Below are 26,241 nucleotides of genomic sequence, written 5' to 3'. Positions count from 1 at the left end.
TTTTGCTCACTGTACCCCTAGTCCCCTTTATTTCTCCCAGGTTGAGGGGAGTCTCTGGGGCTCCTAGAGTTGTATGCCTGCACACTCCAGTCAGCCCAAGAAGCCATGTGACCCCTCTGGGCTGGGCCTGGGTTCTGTCCCCGCTCTATCAATCAGTCTCTTGACTAGCAATATCTTTTTAATCAGTGCAGACTTGTGAACAAATCACTCCCAGGATGCTGACAAGCTCTTAAACAGAATGGGGCCAGAGAGCTCTGGCGCTGACAATAAATCATCCCAATCCACCCCAGCCAACCCCAATCCACCCTCAAGTCACCTTTAATTCAAACAACTGCCACTTAGCGCAGCCCACTGGGAATTCCGCCTCCTCAGACGGCCCTCAACTCTCCGACTCCCTAGGAGGCATCTGCAGCTGCTGGCCTGGAGAAATAATGAGGTGATGACATGACCATAACTGATTGCTTCGCTGGGAGGGGCCAACCTTCCCCGGGACGGGCCTGGAGTCATCAGTAATCAGCTGTGCCCTGATTAAAACATGACTTGCACTGGTTGTAACCCTCTGAGGAGCCACAAAGCTGACTGGGCTTCCTGACACAAGGGCCCAAGTAAGACTCTGAACTTGTGAAAAGTTGGGTTTTGGCAGAGCAGAAGCTGCTCTTTCTCTGCTTGGCAACACTCTGATTCCACCTAGAATTCTTCCTGGCAATAATTCTTCCTTCCCATGTTCACGTCCAACATTTCTCTCAAATGTAACACTCAGTAACAGCTCAAGGGATAGTCTCTATGGTAACAAAACTCTGTATTTGACAGAATGAGCCCTCTGGACTTACCCACATAATTTCCAAAGTACCAATTCGCACAACTTTAGAAATTTAATGTTTTAAGCTCAAACCACTGCAACATGTGTTTACAGGACATCATGCAAGAACAGGCTGGTTCATGTACACACTCCTCCTTCTCTAGGGGTGTGCATGTTGCTCTCACATTTCTTCCATGCCTCCCCAGCAGTCCACCAGCCTACTCAAGCTATAACAGATACTGAAAACATTAGATCATTTCAGATCACGGTCATTTAAAAAACATTCCCAAAGCAGTGACCCAAACAGGTGCCCGCCAATGTTCACAGCAGCGTTATTCACACTGGCCAAAAGGTGGACACAACCCAACTCTCAGCGCAGGAATGGATAAACAAAATGTGGTACATACAAGCAACAAAATGCCATGCAGCCATTAAAAACACACACAAAGCACTGATGCATGCTACAACATGGATGAACCTTGGAGACATTATGCTAAGCGAAATCAGCCTGACACAAGAGGACTGATGTCATACGACTCCACTTGTATGACAGACACCAAAGAGGCAAATTCACAGGGACAGAAATTAGGATAGAGGTTACCAGAGGCTGAGTAGAGGGGAGAATAGGACGTTATTGCTGAACGGGTACAGAGTTTCTGTTTGGATGATTAAAAAAAAGTTCTGGAGATGGATGGTGGCGATGGTTGTACAACATTGCGAACGTACTTAATGCCACTCAACTGCACACTTGAAGTGGTTAAGGTGATAGATTTTATATTACGTATGTTTTATTACAACAAAACAATAAAATGAAAAAAATTAATTCCCCTTGTGTCTTGTACCTGCTTAATGTGGTGATCTGTCTTCACTGAATTCCTCTCTTGGCTAACAAGAACTGTGTTCAGTCACCAGAGATCGAACAGGTTTCTTCCCTTCCCTGTTTTGTCCAGAATAAGTACGTACTTTACCTCCAGAAGAAGAGGCGCTCTGTGTCTTTGCAATTTTACTACCTAAAAGATGAACTGAATTTTGAAACTTAGAGGCAAAGGAAAAGCTGAAATCCTGGTCTCACTCCCACCTAAGATGAAACGTGATGCTAATCGCAGAGTGCTGTCTTAGCTGCCTCCATTTAAGTGCAGTGGACGGCCCAGTGGGGTGTGGACTCAAGTCCATGATCGTCTCCTGAATCCAGGCCATGGCCAGGCCGCCACCTTGGGGCTTAGAATAAATGCTATGAGCAAAGAGGCTACCAACTAAATGTCTGACAAAAGGAAGTTAAATTATGGTAAAACCATCTATTAACGTATGTTTGCAGCCAATAAGTTTGTAAAAAGCTTAATGATATGGGGACAAGGCATATACTATAATATTCAGTGAAAAAGCTGGAAGGAAATATACCAAAATATGGAACAATTATTAGCAGGCTGTAGGATGATGAGGGATTATTCCCTTTTCTTCCATATTTTCCAGTGACTCCTTCCTATTTTTTTTAATATTTATTCAATAAATGGTTCTCAAACAGGTGTGGGACCCAGATCCGCAGCATCAGGGTCACCTAGGAGCTTGTGAGAAATGCAGATTCCCAGGCCCTTCTGAACCAGAAACTCTGGGGGTGGTGCCCAGCTATCTGCTTTAACAAGGCCTCCAGGCGATTCTGATGCACAGTCAAGTTTAAGAACAACTGTAAACTAATAAAAGCGCTTTTTTGTTTGTTTTTATCTGTTTGGTAAAAATGCCTTCAACTGCATTGACCACTTCCCAATTCATACAAGAACAGATACCAAAACTTGCTTTTGTCTAATTCTTAGTGAGCACAGTGTGTCTGATTACCCAGCAGAGAGTAAAAGCTCTCTGGATAATGCAACTCTGTAGGCAGGAGAGTTTGCCTGGATAATCAACGAGCTCCTATGAACTGACACTCAATTCACTCCTGCACTTGGTAAAGGAAGGGGGAGAGAGAGGGGACCTGGGAAGGTCCAGGCAGGTTCTTGTTCCCCCAGCCCCAAAATAATCTGAAGGACCAACCACACTGGTGCTTTGTGTCTTAATGGGCGGGGCTCACGGCCGTGCAGAGAAACCTGATGCTGTTTTGGCGGCTTTGGGCCTCAACTGAATTTCTTCTTCCTAAAACAAGGGGGCTGTTCGGGGCTGGCAGAAGGGCCAACTCCTACCAGACTGCAGCCCAGACAATAATGAAGAGCCTCAGCTTCAAACGCAGGAAGTCAAAGCTGGCTCAGGGACTGTGCAGCCATTTAGCTCAACTCCATGAGAATGAAGCGTTTATAAGGAACGGAAGAAAAAGAGAGATGGAGTTCTGACCCTATAACATGGTTTACTATAGCTAGACCCAAGGTTTTGGAAATACCTCTGGCCCTGCACTTGCATCGGCCGCTCTGAGGCCACCCAGCCGGGAGGTCGGGGTGGTGAAGAGACAGGCAAGATCTGTCCATGCCAACAAAGGTAACATTTTCTCAGGATCTTCAACAGATTCTGTGTCGTCACATAGCTTTTGACTCTATCTCCCCACAAAAGAGTCACATAGCTTTGGACTCTATCTCCCCGCAAAAGATAAAACATCCAAATATCTTTTGGGAAAAAGGGGAATCTTTTATCTAGGCCTCCTCACCGCCATGAAGACTGCCCTCCTGACTCAGCAGACCTTCATAGCATCAAATGGTTTTGGTGGGACACTGATTTGCTGACACAGGATGGCAGCAGGGGGGAGGAACACAGCAGAGACGGCGGTAGATGGGGAAGGACTGTCACAACAGTATTCAGCAGAGTCAAGGAACAAGGAAAACATGAAGAGGCCGCTGCATCCAATACTGGGGGCCTGGGCTACCAGGTCAGAATATTCCCAAATCTGTGGTTTTAGGGGCACCTTTGAAATTCTTCCCTCAGCAGTGGACAATGGGTTCTTGGGGAGAGGCATGAATGCTGACTGTGTGAGTGGCTTCCAAGAACTCTGTGATCGGCCACGCGAGGCTGGACACTCAAGCAGTCTTAGTGCCAGCAGAAGGGACTCCAGACAAGAAGGCCAAGGACATTTGGATGGCTTTACCTCCATGATGGGACTGGACGCCAGGACCTTCTCTTCGATGTTGGTGTCACTGGCCGAGCCACTAACCGTGGCGAAATAGCGCATGGCGTACTTGGCCGACACGGTCTTGCCGGCTCCAGACTCCCCGCTGACTATGATGGACTGGTTCTTCTCATCTCTGCAAAGGAAAAGGCCTTGGTCAGTCGCTGGCCGTGGAAGGGCATGGTCGCCTTCCAATGACACTGTCGCCTTCCAGTGACACTGTTGACAAGGGCCCGAACCCAATCAGGAGCATCCCTCCCTCGTTTAGCAGTAAATGTGAGGGGCAGCGTAACAATAGCCCACCTTCCTTCATACGCTTGCTTGCACAAGATCTGAAAGTGGGAGAAAGAAGCTCTGAGAAGGGCTTACAAATCCTATTTTATGACCTGAGGGAATGGGGATGTAGCCGTCGGGTCACTCTCCCAAGTTCTCTCTGGAGGCAGTACCCCATAGAGCACTCCCTTCCAAAGACATCCCCTGAGAACTTACATAAATATACACTTTCAGTTACATAATCTCACCTTTCTGTTACATGCCCATCTTGTGCCACTTTCTTCAAGAGCAAGGTTCTTTTCTTCTCCTCTTGTATTTGAGCCTAGCATGCCAGCAGACACAGTTCTGAACATTTTTGTTCATGTAGATCTACCACAAAGGGCATGCTACTAGCCACCAGGCTAATCTTGCCTCAAGTTTCCCAGAAATTAGATAAAACAGCTATGGATTACAATAAGAGGGAGTTCAATCAGACTAAATGGGAGGCAGAGAGCAGATACTCTACATCAGATAAAATGTACCTGTACGTATCCCTTTGAGACAGATATGAGACAGACAAGTAATGGAAAACGCAGCCTATCTGGTCTCCAAGGAACATGGATGTTCAAGCAGGGAGTAAGAACAAACATCTGTGCCACGAGTTTGGGAAACGAATTGCTTGTAAGAGCTACACCCAGTCATCTACCTCCAGCCCACAAATCCACTGCCAGGAGGAGGGCAGGCACTTCGCTTTCGATCTGCAGTACCTTTAACAGTGCCTGGCATAGAGAATACACCCGAGATAAAATATTATGTTGGAGGAGAAGCCAACTTAGGGATCAACCAGCCCTCTTCCTTTCCAGGTGAAGAAACCGAGGAGTGTGAAGTCAGGTTTAGAACACAGGTCTCCTGGCACCAGCCCAGTACTGCTAACACCAGCTCCTGTGGCTTCCTGGGCAGGGCTGACTACAGAAAGAACGGCCTGCCCCACCTCGGTAATTATCAGCACAGGTAGATTGTACCTGATCAGCACAGGTGAATGAATGTTGGCCTTGCTTCTGGGCCAACAGCTGAGAAGCTGAAAAAGTGGTGTGATGACACTGATGTTAACTAGAGGTGAACTAGAAAGACAGACAAAAACCTGCTTGAAAGGGGGGCCCCGGGGGAGAGTCAGGTGTGGTAGCCAGGCTGAAGAAACCTTAACCTTCAACTGCTCTTCAAGGTCAGCGAAGAGCTGAGCAGTCTCAAGCTCACACACCATCACTAAGTGGGGAGGAACTTGAGTGAATACAGATGGCGAGTAGATGCTATTGAGAAGATGAAGCTGAAAAAACCTCATCTTTCAAACTGGCTATACAACCAATTACCTGAAAAGCTACATAGAATCTCACCTAGTATTTGGAGGATGGAACAAGAAGTGGCTTTCAGAGAGCCCTTGTAGTTCTAGGATACCACTGTCATGAGAGCGTGTTTCTCCTCTCCTTGGTTCTGTGAAAACTTCCTACTGAAAGGTGGCCTCTAAAGAAGCCTGTGCATGCTTACGGTTCCCATTCTCATTTGTTGTTCAAATTTTATATGACATCCACTGGACCCTGGGGACCAGGGCAGGTGTCACCCCTCCTCTTCTCAATACCATCAAAATCAACTCCTTAGAGAACTGCTCAGAAGTACAACCATCCCAAGGGACTAGGCGTCTAACAAGCTGGGCTTTAGACCTATGAAAAAGAACCAAGTTTGATGCCACCTTTAAAACTACCTGAATCTGCAACAAGGAGATCTAAATTGCAGGAGCCATACCCAAAAGTTTGGAGTTTTGCTCAAAGTCTGTATGTTTAACCTAAAAAAGGATGAGCACAGGTTGTGTCTAAGACTTAGTCCTCCACAGAGAACCACATCGAATGGGGAGGTATATATACTGTCCAAATAACTTAATAAGGATCCCTGGGAGCAATATGTGGATGCCAGGAGAGAATTAATCAGATTGGTGGGGGGCTGGGGGTCGTGAGTGCTGCCAGGCTCCCTGCGGCAACACAGCACACAGAGGGAACTGAACTGCGAAGAGACCCAGATAACATACTACATCTGGCACAAAAAAGGTGGCAGGCTTCCCTGGTGGCGCAGTGGTTGAGAGCCCGCCTGCCGATGCAGGGGACACGGGTTCGTGTCCCGGTCCGGGAAGATCCCACATGCCGCAGAGCGGCTGGGCCCGTGAGCCATGGCCACTGAGCCTGCGCGTCCGGAGCCTGTGCTCCGCAACGGGAGAGGCCACAGCGGTGAGAGGCCCGCGGACCGGAAAAAAAAAAAAAAAAAGGTGGCACAGACCAGTGACACCTGTCACTTTTCACTTGCTGTGTCAAGATGGGCGTTGCCCTGCGCATCACTGGGAAATGACTGAAAAGTCACATACTGCTCAGGAAAGAGAATGACCCACACAAGAGGCAGAAAACTTTGAGGGCCAAGCAGGCTATTCCAAGTGTAAGTGGCCAGAAAGGCAAAAAGGCAGGGCTACTTCACGTGACAACAAAGTGTCAGGACCTCACAAAGAGAGGGAATCAAAGGCAGGGAAACAAAAAACTGGCAGGACATGGAAGCTAACTTTGGTGTTTTGATGAAAACGCATATATGTGGCCAAACTATGATCAGAGCTTATAAACATCCCCAAGTGTTTCAAATCTTTACACTCGAGGCTCTTGGGCATGAGGGAGTCTGGGCAACGACCATTAGTGCTAACTCCCAGCTAATCTGGTGGATAGTCAAACTGATGCCGATAAGACTGAAGTTAGGGAAATTCAACTCTTCTTAGACCAACAAGGACCGTTTAACAACTTCCCTTACTGAGACCAACTTAAAATATTTTTTAAAATTGATGATTTTCATTTAGTTCTACTGCACTTCTGCACACCCTACCTACTCCCATTCTTAGTCTACTATGTGGCTGGGTGCACATTACATATCTGTACACTATTTGTAACGGGATGATGTGCAAAAGCATCCTCGGTCTGTTCTACCCACATTAGCTTTGCTTCCAACTCAACTGGAGAACACAAGACCAGAATACGGGCAGTAAAAACAAACTTGATTTTGAACCTCACGTGCACTGGTTAGCTGTCTGACTTCAAGCAAGGGAGTTGACTTCCTGACCCTCAGATTATCTCAGTCCAGTCTCTCATGACTTTGATCCCCAACCATGCTCATGCTCTTCTAGGTGGTCACCTGGACTTAGGGACCTAGGTTTCTAATTCATCCTAACATTCCTGCCAGATTAAATGTCTAAAGCACAGCTCTAATCATGCTCTCCGCGCTCAAAAGAAGTTAACTACTCATCGCTTACCGAATCAAGTCCAAACTCCTTAGTTGAACTCCTCCACAATGCACATCCCAACGCTAAAACCCTTGACAGGCGTCGGCATATTATGGTGCTAAGAACAGAACACCAGGCTTTTGGTCTAAGACTCTTGTCTGAGTCCTGGTTCAGCCATCAGCAGGCTCTTTGTAAGCCTTAACCACATTACAGAGGATACGCCCATCTTACAGATTTGCTGCAAGATTATATGAAACGATCTCTACGCTTTGTATAAGATGAGGGTATTACAGTCCAGACAAAATGAGCTATGCGTCAGTCTCTGAAACTGCACACTTTCCCGGCACTGCCATTTATGGTTTTCCCCCTACCTGAAATCACCTTCAACATACACCCTTCTGCTGAAGTCCAACCTGTCTCAGGCAGCCCGGCAGGCCATTATTTCTCTGCCTTCTAAAGTCTCACGTCATTTGCTTTGTGCCACTTGTGAGGCATTGTCACCTCTCATCCCATATTGATGTCAGGCCCTGTGTGGTCATTTTACTTGCTGTGTGACCTTGGGTCACTTCTTTTCTCTGGGCCTCTGTCTTTGCATCTTGTAAAGTACAAGGTTGTGACATGGACTCCCCCAGTGATTTAATCTGTCTCTGACATTCGATGATTCTGTGATCAAAATTGTAACAGAAGTGTGGGTGGGGAAAAGCTCTCAGTTTCAAACTTCCATTACTTAGGGCTGGTCGTGGGGGAGATATTTATGAGTGTGGAATTCTACCCAGTGTCCTTCAAAAACACAGCCAAGGTATGGCTCCATCCATTCGGCCGAGTTACAGACATGACTTAGCCAACAACTTGGGTCCATGTGCTTTTCAGTCAGTCCTTTTCTCCTGAGCCCAGTGAGGTTCCCTTTACAGGCATTCCTTGGAGATATTGCAGGTTCGTTTCCAGACCACCACAATAAGGCAAATATCCCAATAAAGAGACTATCCCAATAAAGCATCACATGAATTTTTTGGTTTCCCAGTACATGTAAGTTATGTTTACGCTATACTGTAGTCTATTAAGTGCACAATAGCACTATGTCTAAAAAAAAACGATGTACATACCTTAATTTAAAAATACTTTATTGCAAAAAAAAAAAGTGCTAACCACCATCTGAGCCTTCGGCCAGCTGTAATCTTTTTGCTTGGGGGGGGCGTCCTGCTGCTGACTGATCAGAGTGGTGGTGCTGAAGCCTGGGACGGCTGGGACCGTTTCTTAAAACAAGACCACAGTGCAGTTTGCTGCAGTGACTGTCTCCTCCTCTCACTTGAACACTTAGAGCCACTGTAGGGTTATTAACTGGCCTAAGTTCAATATTGTGTCTCGGGAAATAGGGAGGCCTGAGGAGAGGGGGAGAGATGGGGGAAGGGCCGGTTGGAGGAACAGGCAGAACACACAAAACATTTATCAATTAACTTCACCCTCTTACATGGGTGTGGTTCGTAGCACCCCAAAATAATTACAATGGTAACATCAAAGATCATTGATCGCAGATCACGGTAACAAATAGAATAATTGTGGAAAAGTTTGAAATACTGCAAGAATTACCAAAATGTGACACAGAGACTTGAAGTGAGTAAAAATGGTGCCGATAGACTTGCTTGACACAGGGCTGCCACGAACCTTCAGTTCGTAAAAAAAGAAAAAAGGCATTATCTGTGAAGCACAATAGAGCAAAGGGCAATAAAACAAGGTCTGCCTGTATTTAGAAAAATTAACCCATGGCCATGGCATTTCATGCCGTGAAATACCAGCCGTTACTCAGGCCCAGGCGGTCTTCAGGAAGGCAGCACCACCCTAAGCAGGAAGAGCCCCTTGAAGGCCTCTGCGTCAGGCAAGAGCACAGGATTCCCAGTCAGGTACCAGCCACTCTCCAGCTTCCAACACGTGCACCACAGACTCTCCCCGGTTCACACTGAATCCCTGTCTTTGACATCTGAGAGGCGGGATTTAATCGCTGCTAAGCCACCTGCTCTTCTGGTAAAAGTTTCCCACCAAATCACTTGAAGCTCCCTGAGCAAGGCCAAGCTCTCTCCCCGTCCCCATTTTTGGAGAGTGGAAAAGGAGGCTGTCCAGGCACCTGAGGTCCACGCTGCAGAGCACTGATCACCAGGGAGACACTGCGGGAACTGCGGGGACACCCCGCTGAAGGGTTGCCTTGTTCAGGTTTCCTGCAGAGAATAACGCATCACCCGTGGCCCCCCCATCAGCAATGCGCACACAGAACCATCAGGAAAGCACTGTTTCAGCCGATTCTGACTGAGAGAAGCCCCGGCTGTGACAAAGAGGCCAGGCCCTCCACCTGTGGACGGTTGCGGCCCCACCATCCTCCCACCTGGAACCCCCTGTTCTAACTGCCACAGTGTGTCCACACATCAGTCAATGAACTGAGAGCTCCCGGAGGGTGGGCACTTGCTTCAACCTTGAACCTGAAGGGTTCCTGGGGCCGAAGCCTCACCGTCACTTCCCGTGCCCCGACCCAGGCCTTCTCTGTGTAAGTGGCACCAGCCTCCACTCACCCACTTCAGCCAGAAACCTGGAGTCACTGTGGATTCCTCCCTTTCCCTCCAGACAGCATGCCCTATTGAATTCACCTCCCAGTACAGACCACTCTCGTCTCTGGACCTCCTTTTTCCAGCCATCATCATCTCTGACAAGCACTGCAATAGCAGCTTTCTAACCCTCACTGTCATCCTTCTGTAAGGCAACCTTTTTTTTTTTTTTTTTTGCGGTACGCGAGCCTCTCACTGTTGTGGCCTCTCCCGTTGCGGAGCACAGGCTCCGGACGCGCAGGCTCAGCGGCCATGGCTCACGGGCCCAGCCGCTCTGCGGCACGTGGGATCCTCCCGGACTGGGGCACGAACCCGTGTCCCCTGCATCGGCAGGTGGACTCTCAACCACTGTGCCACCAGGGAAGCCCTGTAAGGCAACCTTTTTATATGACCTTTTGTCGTGAATATTGGATCAAACCTCTCCCCCTGCTTTAAGCCGTCCAATGGCACCCCTCTGCCTCCAAGATCCCAGCTCTGGGATCATGTTCAATACCCTCCGTGAACCAGCACCTCTCTTTCCAGCTTTATCACGTGCCACTCTTCTCTTTGTTCATGTCGCTCAAGCCACACAGGGCTTGTTTCTTTATTCCTTCCTACTTTACAGCTGTCTGAAGCTATTCCAGTTCAAACTTATTTTCCCTTCTTTGACCTCACAACTCTTAATGCCTGGTACTCAGTCATATTCTGGTGGCGGCTCACGCCTTACTACTTTTCATTGTAATTAATGACCACCACCTACTCACATCATGCTCGAATGGTGTACAAAACTCTTGGCCAAAACTCTCTCGCTTAGGACTCATGAGACTATTGGTGCCAGACTTCTCATTTTAAAGAGGATAAAACTGAAGTTTGGAAAGGCCGAGTGATCTTCCCAGAGTTCTCAGCTAGTAAGACACCAAGTGCAAACTTGAACACAGGCTTCCTTACCCCTGTACAATTTCCCACTGGGTTATGCTGTGACATCTCTGCATCACCACTACAGCCCCTTCATGTATAATCAAGCATCCATTAGTGAATCCCCCTAACAAATCTAGCCTCAGCTAAGACATTAGACATGAATCAGGTGTCCTCAGTGCCGGTTGGCTTAGCATCACCTCCTCATCTAAAACATCACTTCTTCAGAAGCCCTCCCCTGACCACCCTACTTTCATAGCAGTCAGCATACAATTTACTAATACTTTATTGATCTACTTAGTAGTCTTTCTACCGTTGTCTTCCCCACTAGATGGTAAGTTCCATGATGGCCAATCTCAGATGCAGGGCTTGGATGGGCAGGCCAGCACCTGGATTGTGTCAAGAAAAGAGCCCTAGTGAGGGCTGTCATGTATGGTGGTCTATATAGGCTGAGGCCAGGGTCTGGTGCCCCCTAGAGATGTGCAACTTACCGCCTGCAAACCAAACTTGGTGGCTCCTGCCCTGAGTTCAGTTTCCCCAGCTCGCCCATGGGAAGGGGGCTGACAGCAGGGGCCTCAAGTCTCAGGCAGGTGTGACTCTCTTTCCCTGGATTGGGCACTCCCTGAGAGAGGTGAAGAGGTGGGAACAAAACCTGGACACACAGTGGAGGTGCAAAACAGGAGGGAGGGAAAGCCTGGCTCAGGCGCAGAAGGAAGGATGCCCTGTCTCTGAACACATCATTAAGTCCCTCCATCGTTTCTTCCTCCAGTAACAAATCATCTGAAAATTTAGGTGCGTCAGTAGAATATATTCTATTCACTAATGGGATAATCAATCTACTGTCTCTTGCCTGTCTATATCTGTCTAGTCTCTAATGATATTTTCAACACCATCATCACAATGCAGGCCATCTACTATGGTTAAAAAAGAAAAAGAACTGCACCAGAGAACGGGGATACAAAGAATTTTTAATCAAGAATTTCTGTTGAACAAAGATATTTGTGTCAGTACCAGGGACAGAGTTAATAACTGGGAGACAGACTAAGAAAATAATGAAAATGAATCTTAGAAGCAATGCCAACTAAAAAAAAAATGACAGTACTATATATGGTATGACACTCTTAGAAACTCAACAAGAAAAAAGAAACATGATGCTTAGGGATACAAACACAACTATATTTATACAAAATGATATCAAAACCCCATTAGAATGGGGGAAGTCATGTAACGCCAGGCAGAAGGCAGAATCAGATTGGCGGAAATAAAACTGGGTTCTGTGGGGAGGGAAAAGTAAGATCTGGGGACAGAGATAGGTGAGGATGGAGGTAAAGTTAGGTGAGAAGGATACAGAAAATTACAGTGAGGCAGTTTGGGGCTCAAAACAGAGCCATACAGCTACAGTGAGTCTAAAGTTAAAGATTTCCTCTCAAGGTTGGGGCACTAGAAAGAACAGTCCTGCTGTGAGAAGGGGCTGGGCAAGAAAGCTCCAAGCTACAGATTCTATGAAGCCTGCCAACAAGAAAGCTGGCTTAAAGTGGGAAGGAGGACATATGTCCTGGCCAGCTAGAGGGAGGGCACCTATGTGAGGGGTCCTCCAGGCTCACGGCCCAAGCAGGCCCTGGGCTCTAGGTGTGAGGGAGGCAGACAAGCATCCCTGAGCACTTCTGCCATCAGGCACTAATGTCCTACACTGCCACCCTCCCAGGTAGCGTTGTGTGCTCACAGCCCAGAGCTCAAGCCATTCAAGAAGGCGGCCATAAATATTCATGGAAAAGTGCTTAACTGGTAGTTAACAGTCAGAGTCCTAAGTGTCTACTAAGATGAAATTGAACCTTCTTACAGGGCAGGAGCTAAGTACTTAGTGCATTTCATACCCAAGTATCATTTTTCCACTTCAATATCAATTTCACAGTGGCCTTCCGAGTGTTAAGTTCTGTTGTAAACCTCCTAGGTGTAGTGTGATACAGGTAGTAGCAAAATGAATCCACCTCCTTCCACTTACTCGCTGTTCCCAGGAGAGGCTGTCTCCTCTCAGATGTGAACGCACCACAGAAAGAACCTCTGGGAACTCAGTCAAGCCCACCCCTCACTGGAAGATAAGCAGGGCAGAGTGAGACAAACTGGGTGGGGGGCTCCTGGGTGTGAACTGGGATGTGCCAACTTCTCCGCTTTTAAACTAAAGGGCTGGAAGATGATCCTTAAGACCTCCTGCTATTCCTGAACTCGGATTCTAGATCCAGGTTATAGCTGAGCTGTGCGATACTCCACATCAACTGCAGCTACCCGCTAATTTTGAAGATATACCTTGAAACTCAGAAATCTGTGGGTTTAGATGAAGGTGAGCAACAGAGGCAAATGCTTCCTGTGATTTTAAACTTTACAGATTTATTTTGTTTAATGTTATCATTAGCTGGGGGTAAACTATGATATACACATATTTGTACCCTACAGAACCAAATAAACGCTTTTCAAGCTCTATTTCATTGGGTGCTGGAAACTATTTTGCAGTGAAGGAACACATTCAAGCAGTACTCAGGTAAAAGAGGCTTCTCGTTGGTCAGTAGTCCAGCTAGTTAGTATCTGAAGCCAGGTGCATCTGAGCACTTCAGTCTAAAGCTCATCCTCTTTCTCTACACTGCACTCTCTCTGCCAAGCTACCAGTAAGATACAAGGTCTTTTACGATTTCTCGTATAAATACTGCCTCATCCATTCATCTTTTAAATATTAGGGCATCCCTGCAAGTCAATTTCAGCATCTCCTCTCATTTCTCCAGGTTGCCTCTAACGTGATCTCATCTTTCCTCATGACTACAAGCGCCACCCAAAAGTTGTCCACACTCAGATATATCTCCCCAACCCAACTGTCTCCCAGAGCCAAGCACATCCGCACAACTGCCCTCTGGACAATGATACTCATCCTTTCTCTCCGGGATTCTTCCACAGCATCATAGCTGGTCCTCCTGTGCCTATTTTAGCCCCTACTCAATCCATTCTCCTCATTGCCATTGGACAGATACTTCCAAAACACTCATTTGACTGTATGTAGGTCCCGCTAAGCACCCTCTCATGAGACACTGTGGCCTGTGGGATGCCTTCAGCGTCTTCAGCATTCCAGGCCCTTGGTGATCTATTCCAAGAGGCCATTCCAGGCAGAGGTGTCAGGCTGTGCAAAGGGTGGGAAAGCACAAGCAGTGCTCAGGGAAGAGTGTGAAGTTTAGGGCACTAAGACCCCAACAGGCACGTCACGGCCTCTGGCAACAATTTGACTGCAAAGAACCATCATTTGTTCATCAGCCCTGGCTGTACATTAGAAACACCTGTGGAACTTACGAAACTCCCCCTCCTGGATTCCACAGCAGACCAACTGGATCACAATCTCTGGAGGTGGGGCCCAGATATTTGTTTTGCTTTTTAATTCCACAAGTGATTCTGATGTTCTGCTACAACATTAGTTCTGCTACAACATTAGTTCTGCTGGGGTTAAGAACCACCGCTCAACAGCTTAATTAAATGGGTCACTACATAAATATGTTCAGGTACTCGTTGAAATTCAAATACCTAGTGAATTATTCATGGTTGATATCAGCCTAATACCATGTAACACTGAACGTAAAGCAACTATTAGCTACACAGAGGCTCAGGGGTTACACAGTCCTTAACGTGTGAATTTATTAACCATTTTTCCTGGCTGCAAACGATAGGAGCCTTTACATTTAAGTCTACGCTCCAGCTAATGGCTTACGATAAATCACCTAGAAATCAAAGTAGAGTCTCCTCATTAATTGGATTTACATTGTTGATACCCACATAGTTGAAATAATAGTGGAGACTGGTTAGAAGCACGCAGATGCACACACACTACAAGGAGTGTGCTGCTGCCTGCTAATGCCTATAGCTGGGGAAAGGAGACAGCTCTGCCCTATCCCTACTTCAGGTGTTCTTTACCTGGGGCCCACACATTCCCAACAGGCCCATGAACACAATTCAGGGGGACCCGTGAACTTAAATGGAATAAAAAAAGCACATCTTTATTTAGTTTTTACTAAATTTTAACAACTTTAACATTTTCTTCAGTTAAGAATATAGCCAAAAATTATACAAGTGAACTTATTTGTAAAACAGAAATAGACTCACAGACATAGAAGACAAATTTATGGTTACCAAAGGGGAAAGCAGGGGGAGGGTTAAATTAGGAGTTTGGGATTAACAGATACACACTACTATATATAAAATAGATAAACAACAAGGTCCTACTGTATGGTACAGGGAACTATGTTCAGTACCTTGTAATAACCTATAATGGTAAAGAATCTGAAAAAGAAAAAATATATACATATAAAATGGAATCACTTTGCTGTACACCAGAAACTAACACAACATTGTAAATCAACTATACTTCAATTAAAAAAAAATAAAGAAAACAAAAGAATATAGTCAAAGACAGAGAGAACAGGAAGAACCTGTGACTCTGACACCATATTACAGTTGCTGCAGGTAGCATTAAATATTTACACTCACCACTACTTCAAAATGATGGTTATTATTAGATCTGCCACTAATGCATTAACCATGCCTTATATTTATCACAAACTCCTAAAATATTTTGATAATTTCAATATAATCAGTCCTTTGTAATTGTACATATTATATTTGATACATTTAAATGTTTTAAATGGAACAAAGACGGTTAAGAACCCCCGAACCTCTTTTCAAAGTGTTCTTCTTTTCTTTTCTTTTCCTGATTGCAAAATCCTGCCTCTTTACACAGCATTAATGACAACTTTCAAGGAAACCATGCTTACATTTCACCAGTCCTGCTGCATTTTCCAAGAGCCAATCAAAACACCACTAAGTGTGCTGGTAGAGGTGGGAGGCAGATTCCAGAGACCCCCTAGGGTATGGGGCAAGGCTCTCTCCACTGGAAAACACTGTAGCTTAAGCCATAAAGTTGGTATATAAACTTTCAGGCCTTAAAACTGAAGCTTACTAGAAGACTAAATGGCACTCTCACACTGTCTGCATCTTACTGCCCTTAACGGTCCAACACCGCCCTTTGGGAGTGCAAGGATTTTGAGATGTACTTTCTAATAAGTTCCTGGGTGATGCGGATGCTGCTGGTCTGGGCACCCTGAGAATCATTATCCCTTTGCTGGTTTTAAATTTCATGATTCTCTTATGTGGCCATGAAATTATATAGCACCTGGGCCTGAAGCTGCATCTGCCTTGGTTATTTTGGGGAGCCTACTCCAGTGTGTGAGGAGCTGGCTCAAAAGGCAGTGTTTGTGGGTCCATCTCCCCGCCTCCAGTTGTCACAAGGGTCTCACAGGCCTCCGTTCAGAGGCACTCTTCACTGAGTTCAGCTTTCTCCGGACCCTTCGTCTCCTGAACGCAGCCACCCCGGCCTCATGGCCCAGAAACCGTTTGTCCAGCCTTTCAAGTATGAAACGCTCAGCACCAGGTGGGGATGGGAAAGGAGGAGGACAGGTGCTCAGCACTGGGTAGTGTCAGGAACTGCCAAGCCCTAGGGCAGATGGTGGACATACCAGAGTCTGGTGCCCAGAAGGCATTCAGTATTTCACGATGAAGGAACAGATACTGTAGGTGGAGAAAGAGAATGCGAAAGACAGTCTGGCTACGGAAAGGTACTGCTAATTGCCTTCATTTGTGTCAGCTATTTAATATTTATGCCCAAATTATCATGTAGCACAATGATTATGAACATCATTAAGCATGTTGGACTAATTCTGCTGTAGGCTTTACTCAGCTACAAAAATAAATGCTCCACCTTCACAGTGCTTTCCCTATACAGCTTAAAAAAATTAGACCACTACTGCCAGGCACAAACCCACAGACCTGAGCCACGAGGAAGCTGACTGCCTTAGGAATCTCACTTATGACCCACTAGCCATAGACCAGAGCGCCAAAGGCAAGTAAAGTAAGGGGGACCATGCAGGTGTGGGTTTGACTACAATGCACTGGAGCCGAAGCATCAGTTAAGCAGGGCAGTAAAGCTTTTAAGAAAAAGACGTGATAAAGGAACCAGGGAAACTCAGGGCAAAGCAAGTCTCTGCAACTTGCAGATAAAGGCAGTGGAAACCAAGGTTCCAAGACATACTGGATAGGGGGGTTGATACAGGATAGAGAAGTCATGCCTTTCTTGAGGGCAAAGGTCAGCAGGGGGGTCAGTGGCACAAGTGGAAAGCTAGCAGGAGAAGTTCCAGGGTCGATATCCGTGTTCTGCTAACAGATCTATAAGGGAAGAGCTTTTCCATTCTTCGCCCTTCAGCGGGGGCTCTAAGCAGGCAAGGAATATGTGTACAGGACTCTTAGACAATACAGAACTGGAGAATGAAGGGCAGCATTTGCTTTCCTATGTAGTTTTCTTTGATATGAAATGCAGTCTCCTATGACAAAGTAGCCAAGATGTTGAATGTGGAGCACTTCAGTTACCTGTTTCCATAATGAGCTCTAGTTTATAAAAGAGCTCTTGGCTGTTGTTTACTTTGCTGTGTCTCCGCCCTCACCATCCTCTTTCTTAGTGTAAACACACCCATGCTCCTTCCACTTCCTGCTTTTAGTCACTTCATAACATCACCCAAAGAGGGTACAGAGTAGAACGTGAGGGAATATGGCACAGGGAAGGGCTTCACTTGACCGGACCTCCATCCCAGGTGGCCCAGGGAGCTGCCCCGGCACCAGGTTTGAGGTGGAATTCCCACCACCTTCTGCACTCTCCAGCCTCACCAGGGACCCCATGTCCAGCGGACCACACTGAGACAGACTGACACACAGGACTGTGAAGAGCGGGAGACTAGGAAAACACAGCAGTCAGCGTACAGCAGCCAAGCTGTGAGAAATCTGAGCCGGGGCTGGGGCTGGGGCCAGCAGAGGAATCAGCCCGACCCCATGAGCTTCACCCTCCACCAGCAGAACCAGCACCACAATTACAAGTTGTAAGGAAGCTGCCGTCAGCTCCAAGAAATACAAAACCTTTGTAGGTGCAGTCAAATGGCACTATTCATGCTCTCCCACATTCAGCCACACTTTCTTTTTATCTCTTTCTCACTGTATTTTTCTTTAGGGGAAATTCTCTCTCAGTCTCCTTCCCCCAGTTTCTTTTCTTTTTAAATGTATTTGTTTATTTATTTATTTTTGGCTGCGTTGGGTCTTTGTTGCTGCGTGTGGGCTTTCTCTAGTTGTGGCGAGCGTGGGCTACTCTTCGTTGCAGTGCCCGGGCTTCTCTCGTTGCAGAACACGGGCTCTAGGCGTGTGGGCTTCAGTAGTTGTGGCACACGGGCTCAGTAGTTGTGGCTCGGGGGCTCTTGAGCACAGGCTCAGTAGTTGTGGTGCACGGGCTTAGGTGCTCCGTGGCATGTGGGATCTTACCGGCCCAGGGATTGAACCCGTGTCCCCTGCATTGGCAGGCGGATTCTTAACCACTGTGCCACGAGCGAAGTCCCTCCTTCCCTCAGTTTCATACTCAAATCTTATCTGTCCCTCCAGGACCAATGAAAAGGCCATCTTCCAGGAAACCTGCCCTGAAAATCTAGCTGGAAGTAGGTGCTGCTACTTTCCTCTCCCCCCATGGAGGAAACAGAGGCAAAAAAAGCTGCATGATTTGTTGGAAGCCACTCTAGGTTAAGTTGCAGAGCCCCAGCTGGACATCCAGCCCAGCGTTCTTTCTACCACACCGGGTATTCAACCATACGAGAGGCTGCTTCATAAAACAATCTGTTTCAGACTGAAGGCGTTCAAGCAAACACAGAACCAAACTCATGGCTTAGTAGATAATGTTGGTATTATCTACATGTAACTGCTGGGCTCAGAGCAAACACACAATGAATGGTCGCTCTGGTTATTTACCAATAGCACGCTCATTCATGGGTCTCTTTAGTACAACGTCCCAAGTCTGTGCATCCTGGGATACCCACTGGGTCCCTAAACAGTTCCGAGTCCTCAAAAGAAAGACTCACTTTAATGGGCTGAAGAAAACCTAATAATGGAAAGCAAGTCAATTATTCATTACGCTGTCAGGAAAACTCGCCAGCTCTCAGAAATGTCTCTAACAAAACTAAAATTGAGAAATGCTACTCCCCTCTCTCAGCCCACATAGGCTTTTGATACAGTCTTAGATTTGTCTCATCTGGGAAATCCTAGCTGAAGGTCTAAATGTGCCAGCCCCACTCCTCAGGCTTCTAAGGTCAGCCAAGGCATCTTCCCTACCTGCACTCCTTGAGATTTTAAGATGGCAGATGAAACCATTTTAATAGGTGAAAAGACTATAGCTGACCTTTGAGCAATAGGTTTGAACTGCGTGGGAACGCAAACACGCAGATTTTTTTTCAGTAGTAAATGCACAACTCATGGTAGGTTAAATCGGAGGAGCCGCGGATGGGGAGGGCCGGCTCTAAGTTATACGCGGACGTTCAAATGCGCAGAGTTGGTGCCCCTAAACCCCATGTTGTTCAAGAGTCAACTGTACACTTATATTGAACTCCTGCAATAGCAGCTTCAGGCTGAAAATCGCCTACCTTCTGGAGAAGATCACTGGATCCTTCTGCTAGAGTGCTGGGTCAGAGAGTAACCAAGATCTTATTCTAACAGATAGTTCCTATTGACTACTCACCCCCTGCCCTCTCTCAAGGCCTTTTAATATAGCACAGATATAAATGGCCAAGACGTAACAAAATAGGAAACCTACATAACAGGGATAATCAAAATTCACAATAGTCAATATCAGTTCTATCTTACTACAGGATCACATCTAAAACTTCAGTTTACCCTTCTGCTGACAACATGAGGCAGATCAGGTAACACTCCTTCACCCACTTTACAGGCACCATAACGGGTACAAAGCAGAAGTAATTTATCCAAAGCCAGCGTTTCCTTGGCAAAGTCCCACGTTGCTCCTTCCCCCTCCACTGCCAAGCCCAGCAGAGGGTGTGGCACTGAACACTTCCCACAGGTTAGAGCCCACGTGCCCTTCAACAGGGGTGCTGCGTCAACGTGGGCAAGAACCCAAGAATTAGAGTTCAACTTCCGAGTCAGGAATCTTTAACCCTTACTTGAGTGCCTACAAACCTCTCAGCATCAAGAAGGGGAGAGAAAAACCATGATGACTGGCATATAAGTACATAAAAACAGCTCCCTTGAGGGGCTGACACTCAGAGGGACACCCAGCACACCGAGAACAAAGGGCAGTGTTTGTGCTGGAATGTGTGGAAGAGACCGCCACTAGTCTGAAACTTTAGAGAAGGGGAAGATCCAAGAGGGCTGAGACCTTAGAGAAAGACCCCCAGAGAATCTTGTCAAATGTCAATGTTGACAGCCTTAAGGTGGATCTTAACCAAGAGCGGGAAGTTTGCAGCAACAGAAGAGAAGCGCAGAGACAGAAATTAGCTGTGCGATGGGTTCAGGGGACGGGGACTGGAGAGCTGAACCAAAGACAATTTTGAGGGTACAAGGTAATTATGTAAAAACCTTGCCCTCTGAGGGGAAAAGAACCTCCGTCAGAATAAACTTCCTTTTTTGTCAAAAATTCAAAACAGCGTCTCCCCACGAGCAAAGAGACTGTTTTAATGCAAACAATTGACTTTGGGGAGATTTTGGGTTCTGAATATTTGCAGGCTTTGGGGGGGGTTGGGTAACGTAATTAAAGCAATACTCAAATATTCCCAGCACCAGAATTGGCTTGTTGTTTTACTCTTTAAAAAAATACATTCCAGGGCTTCCCTGGTGGTGCAGTGGTTGAGAGTCCGCCTGCCGATGCAGGGGACACGGGTTTGTGCCCCGGTCCAGGAGGATCCCACATGCCGCAGAGCGGCTGGGCCCATGAGCCATGGCCGCTGAGCCTGCGCGTCCGGAGCCTGTGCTCCGCAATGGGAGAGGCCACAACAGTGAGAGGCCCGCGTACCACACACACAAAAAAACCCCCAAAATACATTCCAGGGCTTCCTTTAGTAATCTTAAATGCTGAAATCTAGCTCTTTTCAGTAATGGCTGTGAGAAGTCCATCAGTTGCAAAATCCCAAATGGTTAAGTATTTTAGTGTTATTTTTAGTGTCCTTTATCAAGATCCACACGCGTTCTAAATTTTAAGTTAAATACTGTACTGCAGCAGCAGGTGTGCCCAGGGAGAGGGAAGCCCAGCTTCCTGGGAGTAAGTTACCAGTTATCTTTAAGGGCACATGCAGCCACACCGCGTTCTCTCTCAACTACTAGAGCCCTCCTCCCTGCACCCCCCGCCATAAGCAAGCACTGTCTTGCCATAAGCAAGCACTGTCTACAGAAGGAAATGCTCCTGTTGGAAGCAGCACGTTTTCCTTCTCTGGTCTGAGTGCCATGATTGTGCTCCATCCCATATTCGTCTAATGCTGATCTGGAGCATATTAACATTCTTGCTGATACCATGGTCACCTCCAGTCCTGGAAGTACTACAGGCTCCACGACTGGGGAGCTTACCTGGCCAACCTGCTCAGCAACCACAACTTGGTGCATTTTGCTGAGCCATGTTCAGGCTTCTTGACTAGTGGAGAAGGGACATAGGGAAAGGGCCAAAGATGGGAGGCATCAGGCAGTGGGCAAGGCCTTCAGAACCCAGGAAAGCAAGATCAGAGAGTAGGGCAACCTTGAGCTTGAGATGGGCCCTACTGCCCAGCTGCTGAAATGTTTCTTCTTCAATCCCCTTCTCTTCTTGCTTCATTTCTTTGCTGTCCCTGACTCTCAGTTCCACCAGACTATATATTAGCCCAGGATCTAGTCCTATATGAACTCAAGTCCTAAATGCTTTCTTTTTAAATCCTTGTTTTATATTCAATGAAGCTTAAATTTATAAATCTAGCTTACGACTTGGAGAAACCCTCTCTTTTAAATAAAAACGTAGATTTATATGCATATTGGTTAGCCTGTGTGATACTGAATTCTTCTCCAGGTGGTGCGTACCTATTGAAATACAAACAAACCTTTTTGGACAGGATTCTTCGCAACATAACATTATTCACAGCTGCCCCCCGTCCTCATGCCACCTGTCTCAACCTCATTTTATCAGGTCTAGTATGATAGTATCAAATGATATCACCTAAGAAATGTAGTTCCTGTTCACCTTCTTCTCTAAAATAACATCTCTAAATCTGCTTTCTACCTTTTATTAATTCGGGGGGGTGGGTGGGTAACAGACAGCTTTACTGAGATATAATTCAAATACCGTATGATTCTCCCATTTAAAGTGCACAATTCAATGGTTTTTAGTATGTTCACAGAGTTGTGCAAGCATCAACAAAATAAACTTTAGGATTCTGTCGTCACTCCAAAAAGAAGCTCCCTGCCCGTTATCAGTCACTTCCCACCAGTCCCCCTAACTCTAGGCATTCACTAATCTACTCTCTGTCTCTACTGGTCTCCCTATTCTGAACTTTCATGTGACTGGGAACTATATATGACCTTTTGACTGGCTTCTTTCATTTAGCATAATGTTTTCAAAGTTCATCCATGTTGTAGCATGTGTCATTCCCTTTTATGGCCAAACAATATTCTGCTATGTGGATACACCACTTTTGTTTATTCATTTTTCGGCTGGAGGACATCTGGGTTGTTGCTACTTTTTGGCCATCATGGGTAAACAGAAATATTCATGTACAGTGTTTAGTGTGGACATGTTTTAATTTTTCTTGGATTATAACAGTAGCTCTGTGGGTTTGTCTGAAGGATAGGCACTGAAAATCCCCTTTACTTTGAGCTGATCAGAATCTAACTGTTGTGTCAAAAGATGAGACATAGCATACTATTCAGGAACAATCCCAATCGCTTTATTCCCCAGTGAGTTATGTTTAGTGGATTTTTTAATCAGCTAAAATGGAGTAAAAATCCCTTAGTTCTGAGGTGTTTTATCTGACAAATAAAACAGTACACCTTTTACTTCAAATATTTATCAAATAAAACACTAACAAAAACTGATACCCCTTGCAGTCGACTGATTTGCAGTCTAGCTCCTAAAAAATACCAAAACATTGAATTTTCAATTTTGGAAAATTCAAGGATCTCTTAACAGAGAATTCGATCTGGGGAGTTTAGTATGACTATTTAGGTAGTGCCTTTGTTTCGGTTTTTTGCATCTGACCTCAAATACGAGTTCAAGTGGGCTGCTTTAAGAGTGTTTTCCTTCAGTCACTCACATCCTTTTGCTTGATGACACTTCTACCCTTTTTAGTCTACCTTCCTTATGCCAGGAAGAACTTAACATTTCCATGTAGCATCTTCCTTTAAAAGTTACATTGATTGAAAACTTATGTCCACACAAAAACCTGCACAAGGATATTTCGAGCAGCTTTATTCATAATTGCCAAAACTTGGAAGCAACCAAGATGTCCTTCAGCAGGTGAATGGATAAACTGTAGTAAAACCAGAAAATGAAATATTAATCAGTGCTAAAAGGAAATGAACCATCAAGCCGTGAAAAGACACGGAGGAAACTTAAATGCATATTAGTAAGTGAAGGAAGCCAATCTGAAAAGGCTTCATACTGTATGATTCCAACTCTATGACATTCTGGAAAAGATAAAACTATGGAGATAGTCAGAAGATCAGTGGTTGACAGGGTTGGGGGGGATGAACAGGTGAAGCAGAGAGGTCTATTTAGGACAGTGAAACTACTCTATACAACACCACAATGATGGATACATGTTCCTATACATTTGTTCAAACCCACAGAGTATACAACACCAAGCATGAACGCCAAGTGTGAACCTTAAAGTAAACTATGAACTTTGATTATGTAGTTATGACAAGTCAATATAGGTTCATCAGTTGTAACAAATGGACCACTCTGGTGGGTGATGTGGATAAAGAGGGAGGCCACACATGTGTGGGGACAGAGGATATATGGGAAATCTCTGTACCTTCCTTTCAATCTTGTTGTGAAACTAAAATTGTTCTTTAAAAAAGTCTTAAAAATAAAAGATGTTAATATTTTAATTTCTTAGATAGTTCATTCCTTGTACAGTTTAGAACTCATTTCTTTGAGAGAAGTCTCACATTCGTCATGTGACTCAATCTGATGTCCACCCTGGTCAAGCACAAGGAACGGTGGGCCTGACGTCATCCTTAGTTCATATCAACACACACACACACACACCCTGGGCAGATCTGCGGGTCCGACTGTGGCCCAGGGAGCTGGCCTTTCCACTGAAGCTTAGAAGGAGCCCTGGGCTTGGGGTCTGGTACCATGGGGCCTCAGCACAAATTCAATGCAGGGCTTAACAAGTCCTCTCTCCTTGGCACTCAATTTCGTCTTCTGTAAAATAAACGAGTTAGACGGAAAAATATCTAAGCATCCTTGCAGCTCTCAAAGTCTGATTCTCTCTCTCTCTCTCTCCGGGTCTCTCTATCCCACCTGTGACAAGTGCAAGGGAACCTGGGTGAGTGAGAGTCTGTGGCCACCAGCCAGGTGGAGGTGTCAGGTCCACAGAGATGTGACACCAATGACTGTGTCTTCAACACCACGTGCCAGATCACCAAGTGCACCTGCCGCAGGGCTCTTGGAAAATGCTGCAGGGTTGTCGCCACCCACTTAGTCATCTGTCCCTTGAGAGACAGTCATCTCATCTGGCCGCCCACCTGCCTTTGCAGCAACTGGGCATCAGTTAGCTGACGGCACACACGGCAGGTTCCGGTTCAAGCTTTCTTCTCCCCAGGTACATGCGACTTATTCCTATCCCAGGGATTCCCCCAGGCACATCTACATTATGAGAGATACTACAAAATCCACATGCTATTCATCTAACATGTCAGTACCTATCATGTGCTAGGACAAAAGAATTCTTAGCAATCAAGGGAAAAGGCCTCGAACAGTTCAACTTCCTGCTACCACATCTACCAACCTTCCTGCAGCATCAGCACCCAGCTCTTCTCCTCCCTTTCCCTAACAACTGGAAAATCCTACCTTCTTGGAGGTAAATTTCATCATCTGAGCTCTAGATCCCAGCCCCATGTCCAGGATTCCACTCTACCGGTTATCCCCTTTCTCTGTCTCCCAAATCCCTCCCAGCTGGCAACCTCTCTCCTCCAACTAGCTCCTTCCCATCAGCATTTTAACATTCTGAAATCATTTACCGGAAAACACACACACACACACACACACACACACACACACTCACACACACACACACACACGCTCCTCTTCAGCAGCGTGGAGGATGGACTTGGGACGTAAAACAAAGAAACACAGGCAAGACTGAGGCCCATTCAGAGACTGCAGCAGTGACCCAAATGGAATATGAGGCCCTGAACTCAGGCTGTGGTGGCAGAAATCGAAGCCGTTAGACTCGAGTTACATTTGAAAGTTGTGACATATAGGACATTTTCTCTCTCTGATACTATGTATATTTTAATCGTTTTTTTGAGTCATAGCTGAGAAGTAGGGTTACACTTTAAATAAAGTGATAGGCCAGGGAGATAGATATTTTTAGGCAGGAGAGTCTTTGGTCAGCCATCTAATCAATATTACATAGTTACTTGTCTACTCTGAGAATTTAGAGGGCTGCTGTCATCTCCAGGGCAGAAAACTTTGGTACCCAGAGCATTCCTGTAGGTCCACCTAGAAGTTGCTCACATACACAGAGATGGGGCACGTCAAGTGCGCAGAGACATGACAAGAACAGGGAAAAGCAAAGAATATATTTGCCTGAAACCCAGTGCTGGCTCCACACTCATAGTACATACATGGGAATCCACCAAGGATGAATTATCACCTGCTCTACGGTCATCCAAAGAGAGCAGTCCAGGTGTCCAACAGGTCTCCTGGCAGACACTGTCATTCAGCAACCATGAAAACTTCCCATGAGATGGAGCAAATTCATTAGTACAAGCCCAGCATCCCTGCAGAAGTTCAGCTAGAAACCCAGGTCCTCCACATTCAGTCATACAGAGACACAGAAGGAGAAGAGAACAGCAGGAGCCCTGGAGCAGCAGCAGGAGAACTGGTTTCCAGCACTAGTTCGGCCACTCATGAGCTTGGTGACTCTGGCCAAGCCCCTCAAGGTCTCAGCTCTCAACAGCCCATCCTTCCACACTCCTTGAGTTTCAAGTGAGGAGCCATGAGATAGGGAGATTTTTAAAAGGCCTGAAAACTAAAGGGCAACATAAATGTGAGTGTCAGAAAGAATGTTAAAGATCATTTTGAGCATTTGGGGCAGAGCAATGGAAGGCACTTCTTAGATGCACAGGACTGCCCTGCCTGTTTCAGGTTGTTCCAGACTCCTAACCAACATCCCGTCAAGGCAGTAACCCACTCAGTGCATTGCCCAATCAGCACAGTACTGCACACCCC

General features: G+C 46.1%; 1 protein-coding gene across 1 annotated transcript in view; it reads right to left on the bottom strand.

The window, feature by feature from the left end:
• Nucleotides 1–26,241, bottom strand: part of LOC114884825 (unconventional myosin-Vb) — a 324,223-nt gene that overhangs the window by 104,029 nt on the left and 193,953 nt on the right. The window contains exon 5 of the mRNA XM_029204081.1: nt 3,861–4,017. Coding sequence (XP_029059914.1) covers nt 3,861–4,017 — 157 coding nt within the window. The remainder of the gene's footprint in view (nt 1–3,860; nt 4,018–26,241) is intronic.

The sequence above is a fragment of the Monodon monoceros genome, unplaced genomic scaffold (assembly GCF_005190385.1).
Source record: "Monodon monoceros isolate NGI ecotype Baffin Bay Population unplaced genomic scaffold, NGI_Narwhal_1 Contig4285_ctg1, whole genome shotgun sequence".
Classification (NCBI taxonomy): Eukaryota; Metazoa; Chordata; class Mammalia; order Artiodactyla; family Monodontidae; genus Monodon; species Monodon monoceros.
The sequence above is the reverse complement of the archived record's forward strand: the minus strand, read 5'-3'. Positions and strand labels throughout refer to the sequence as shown.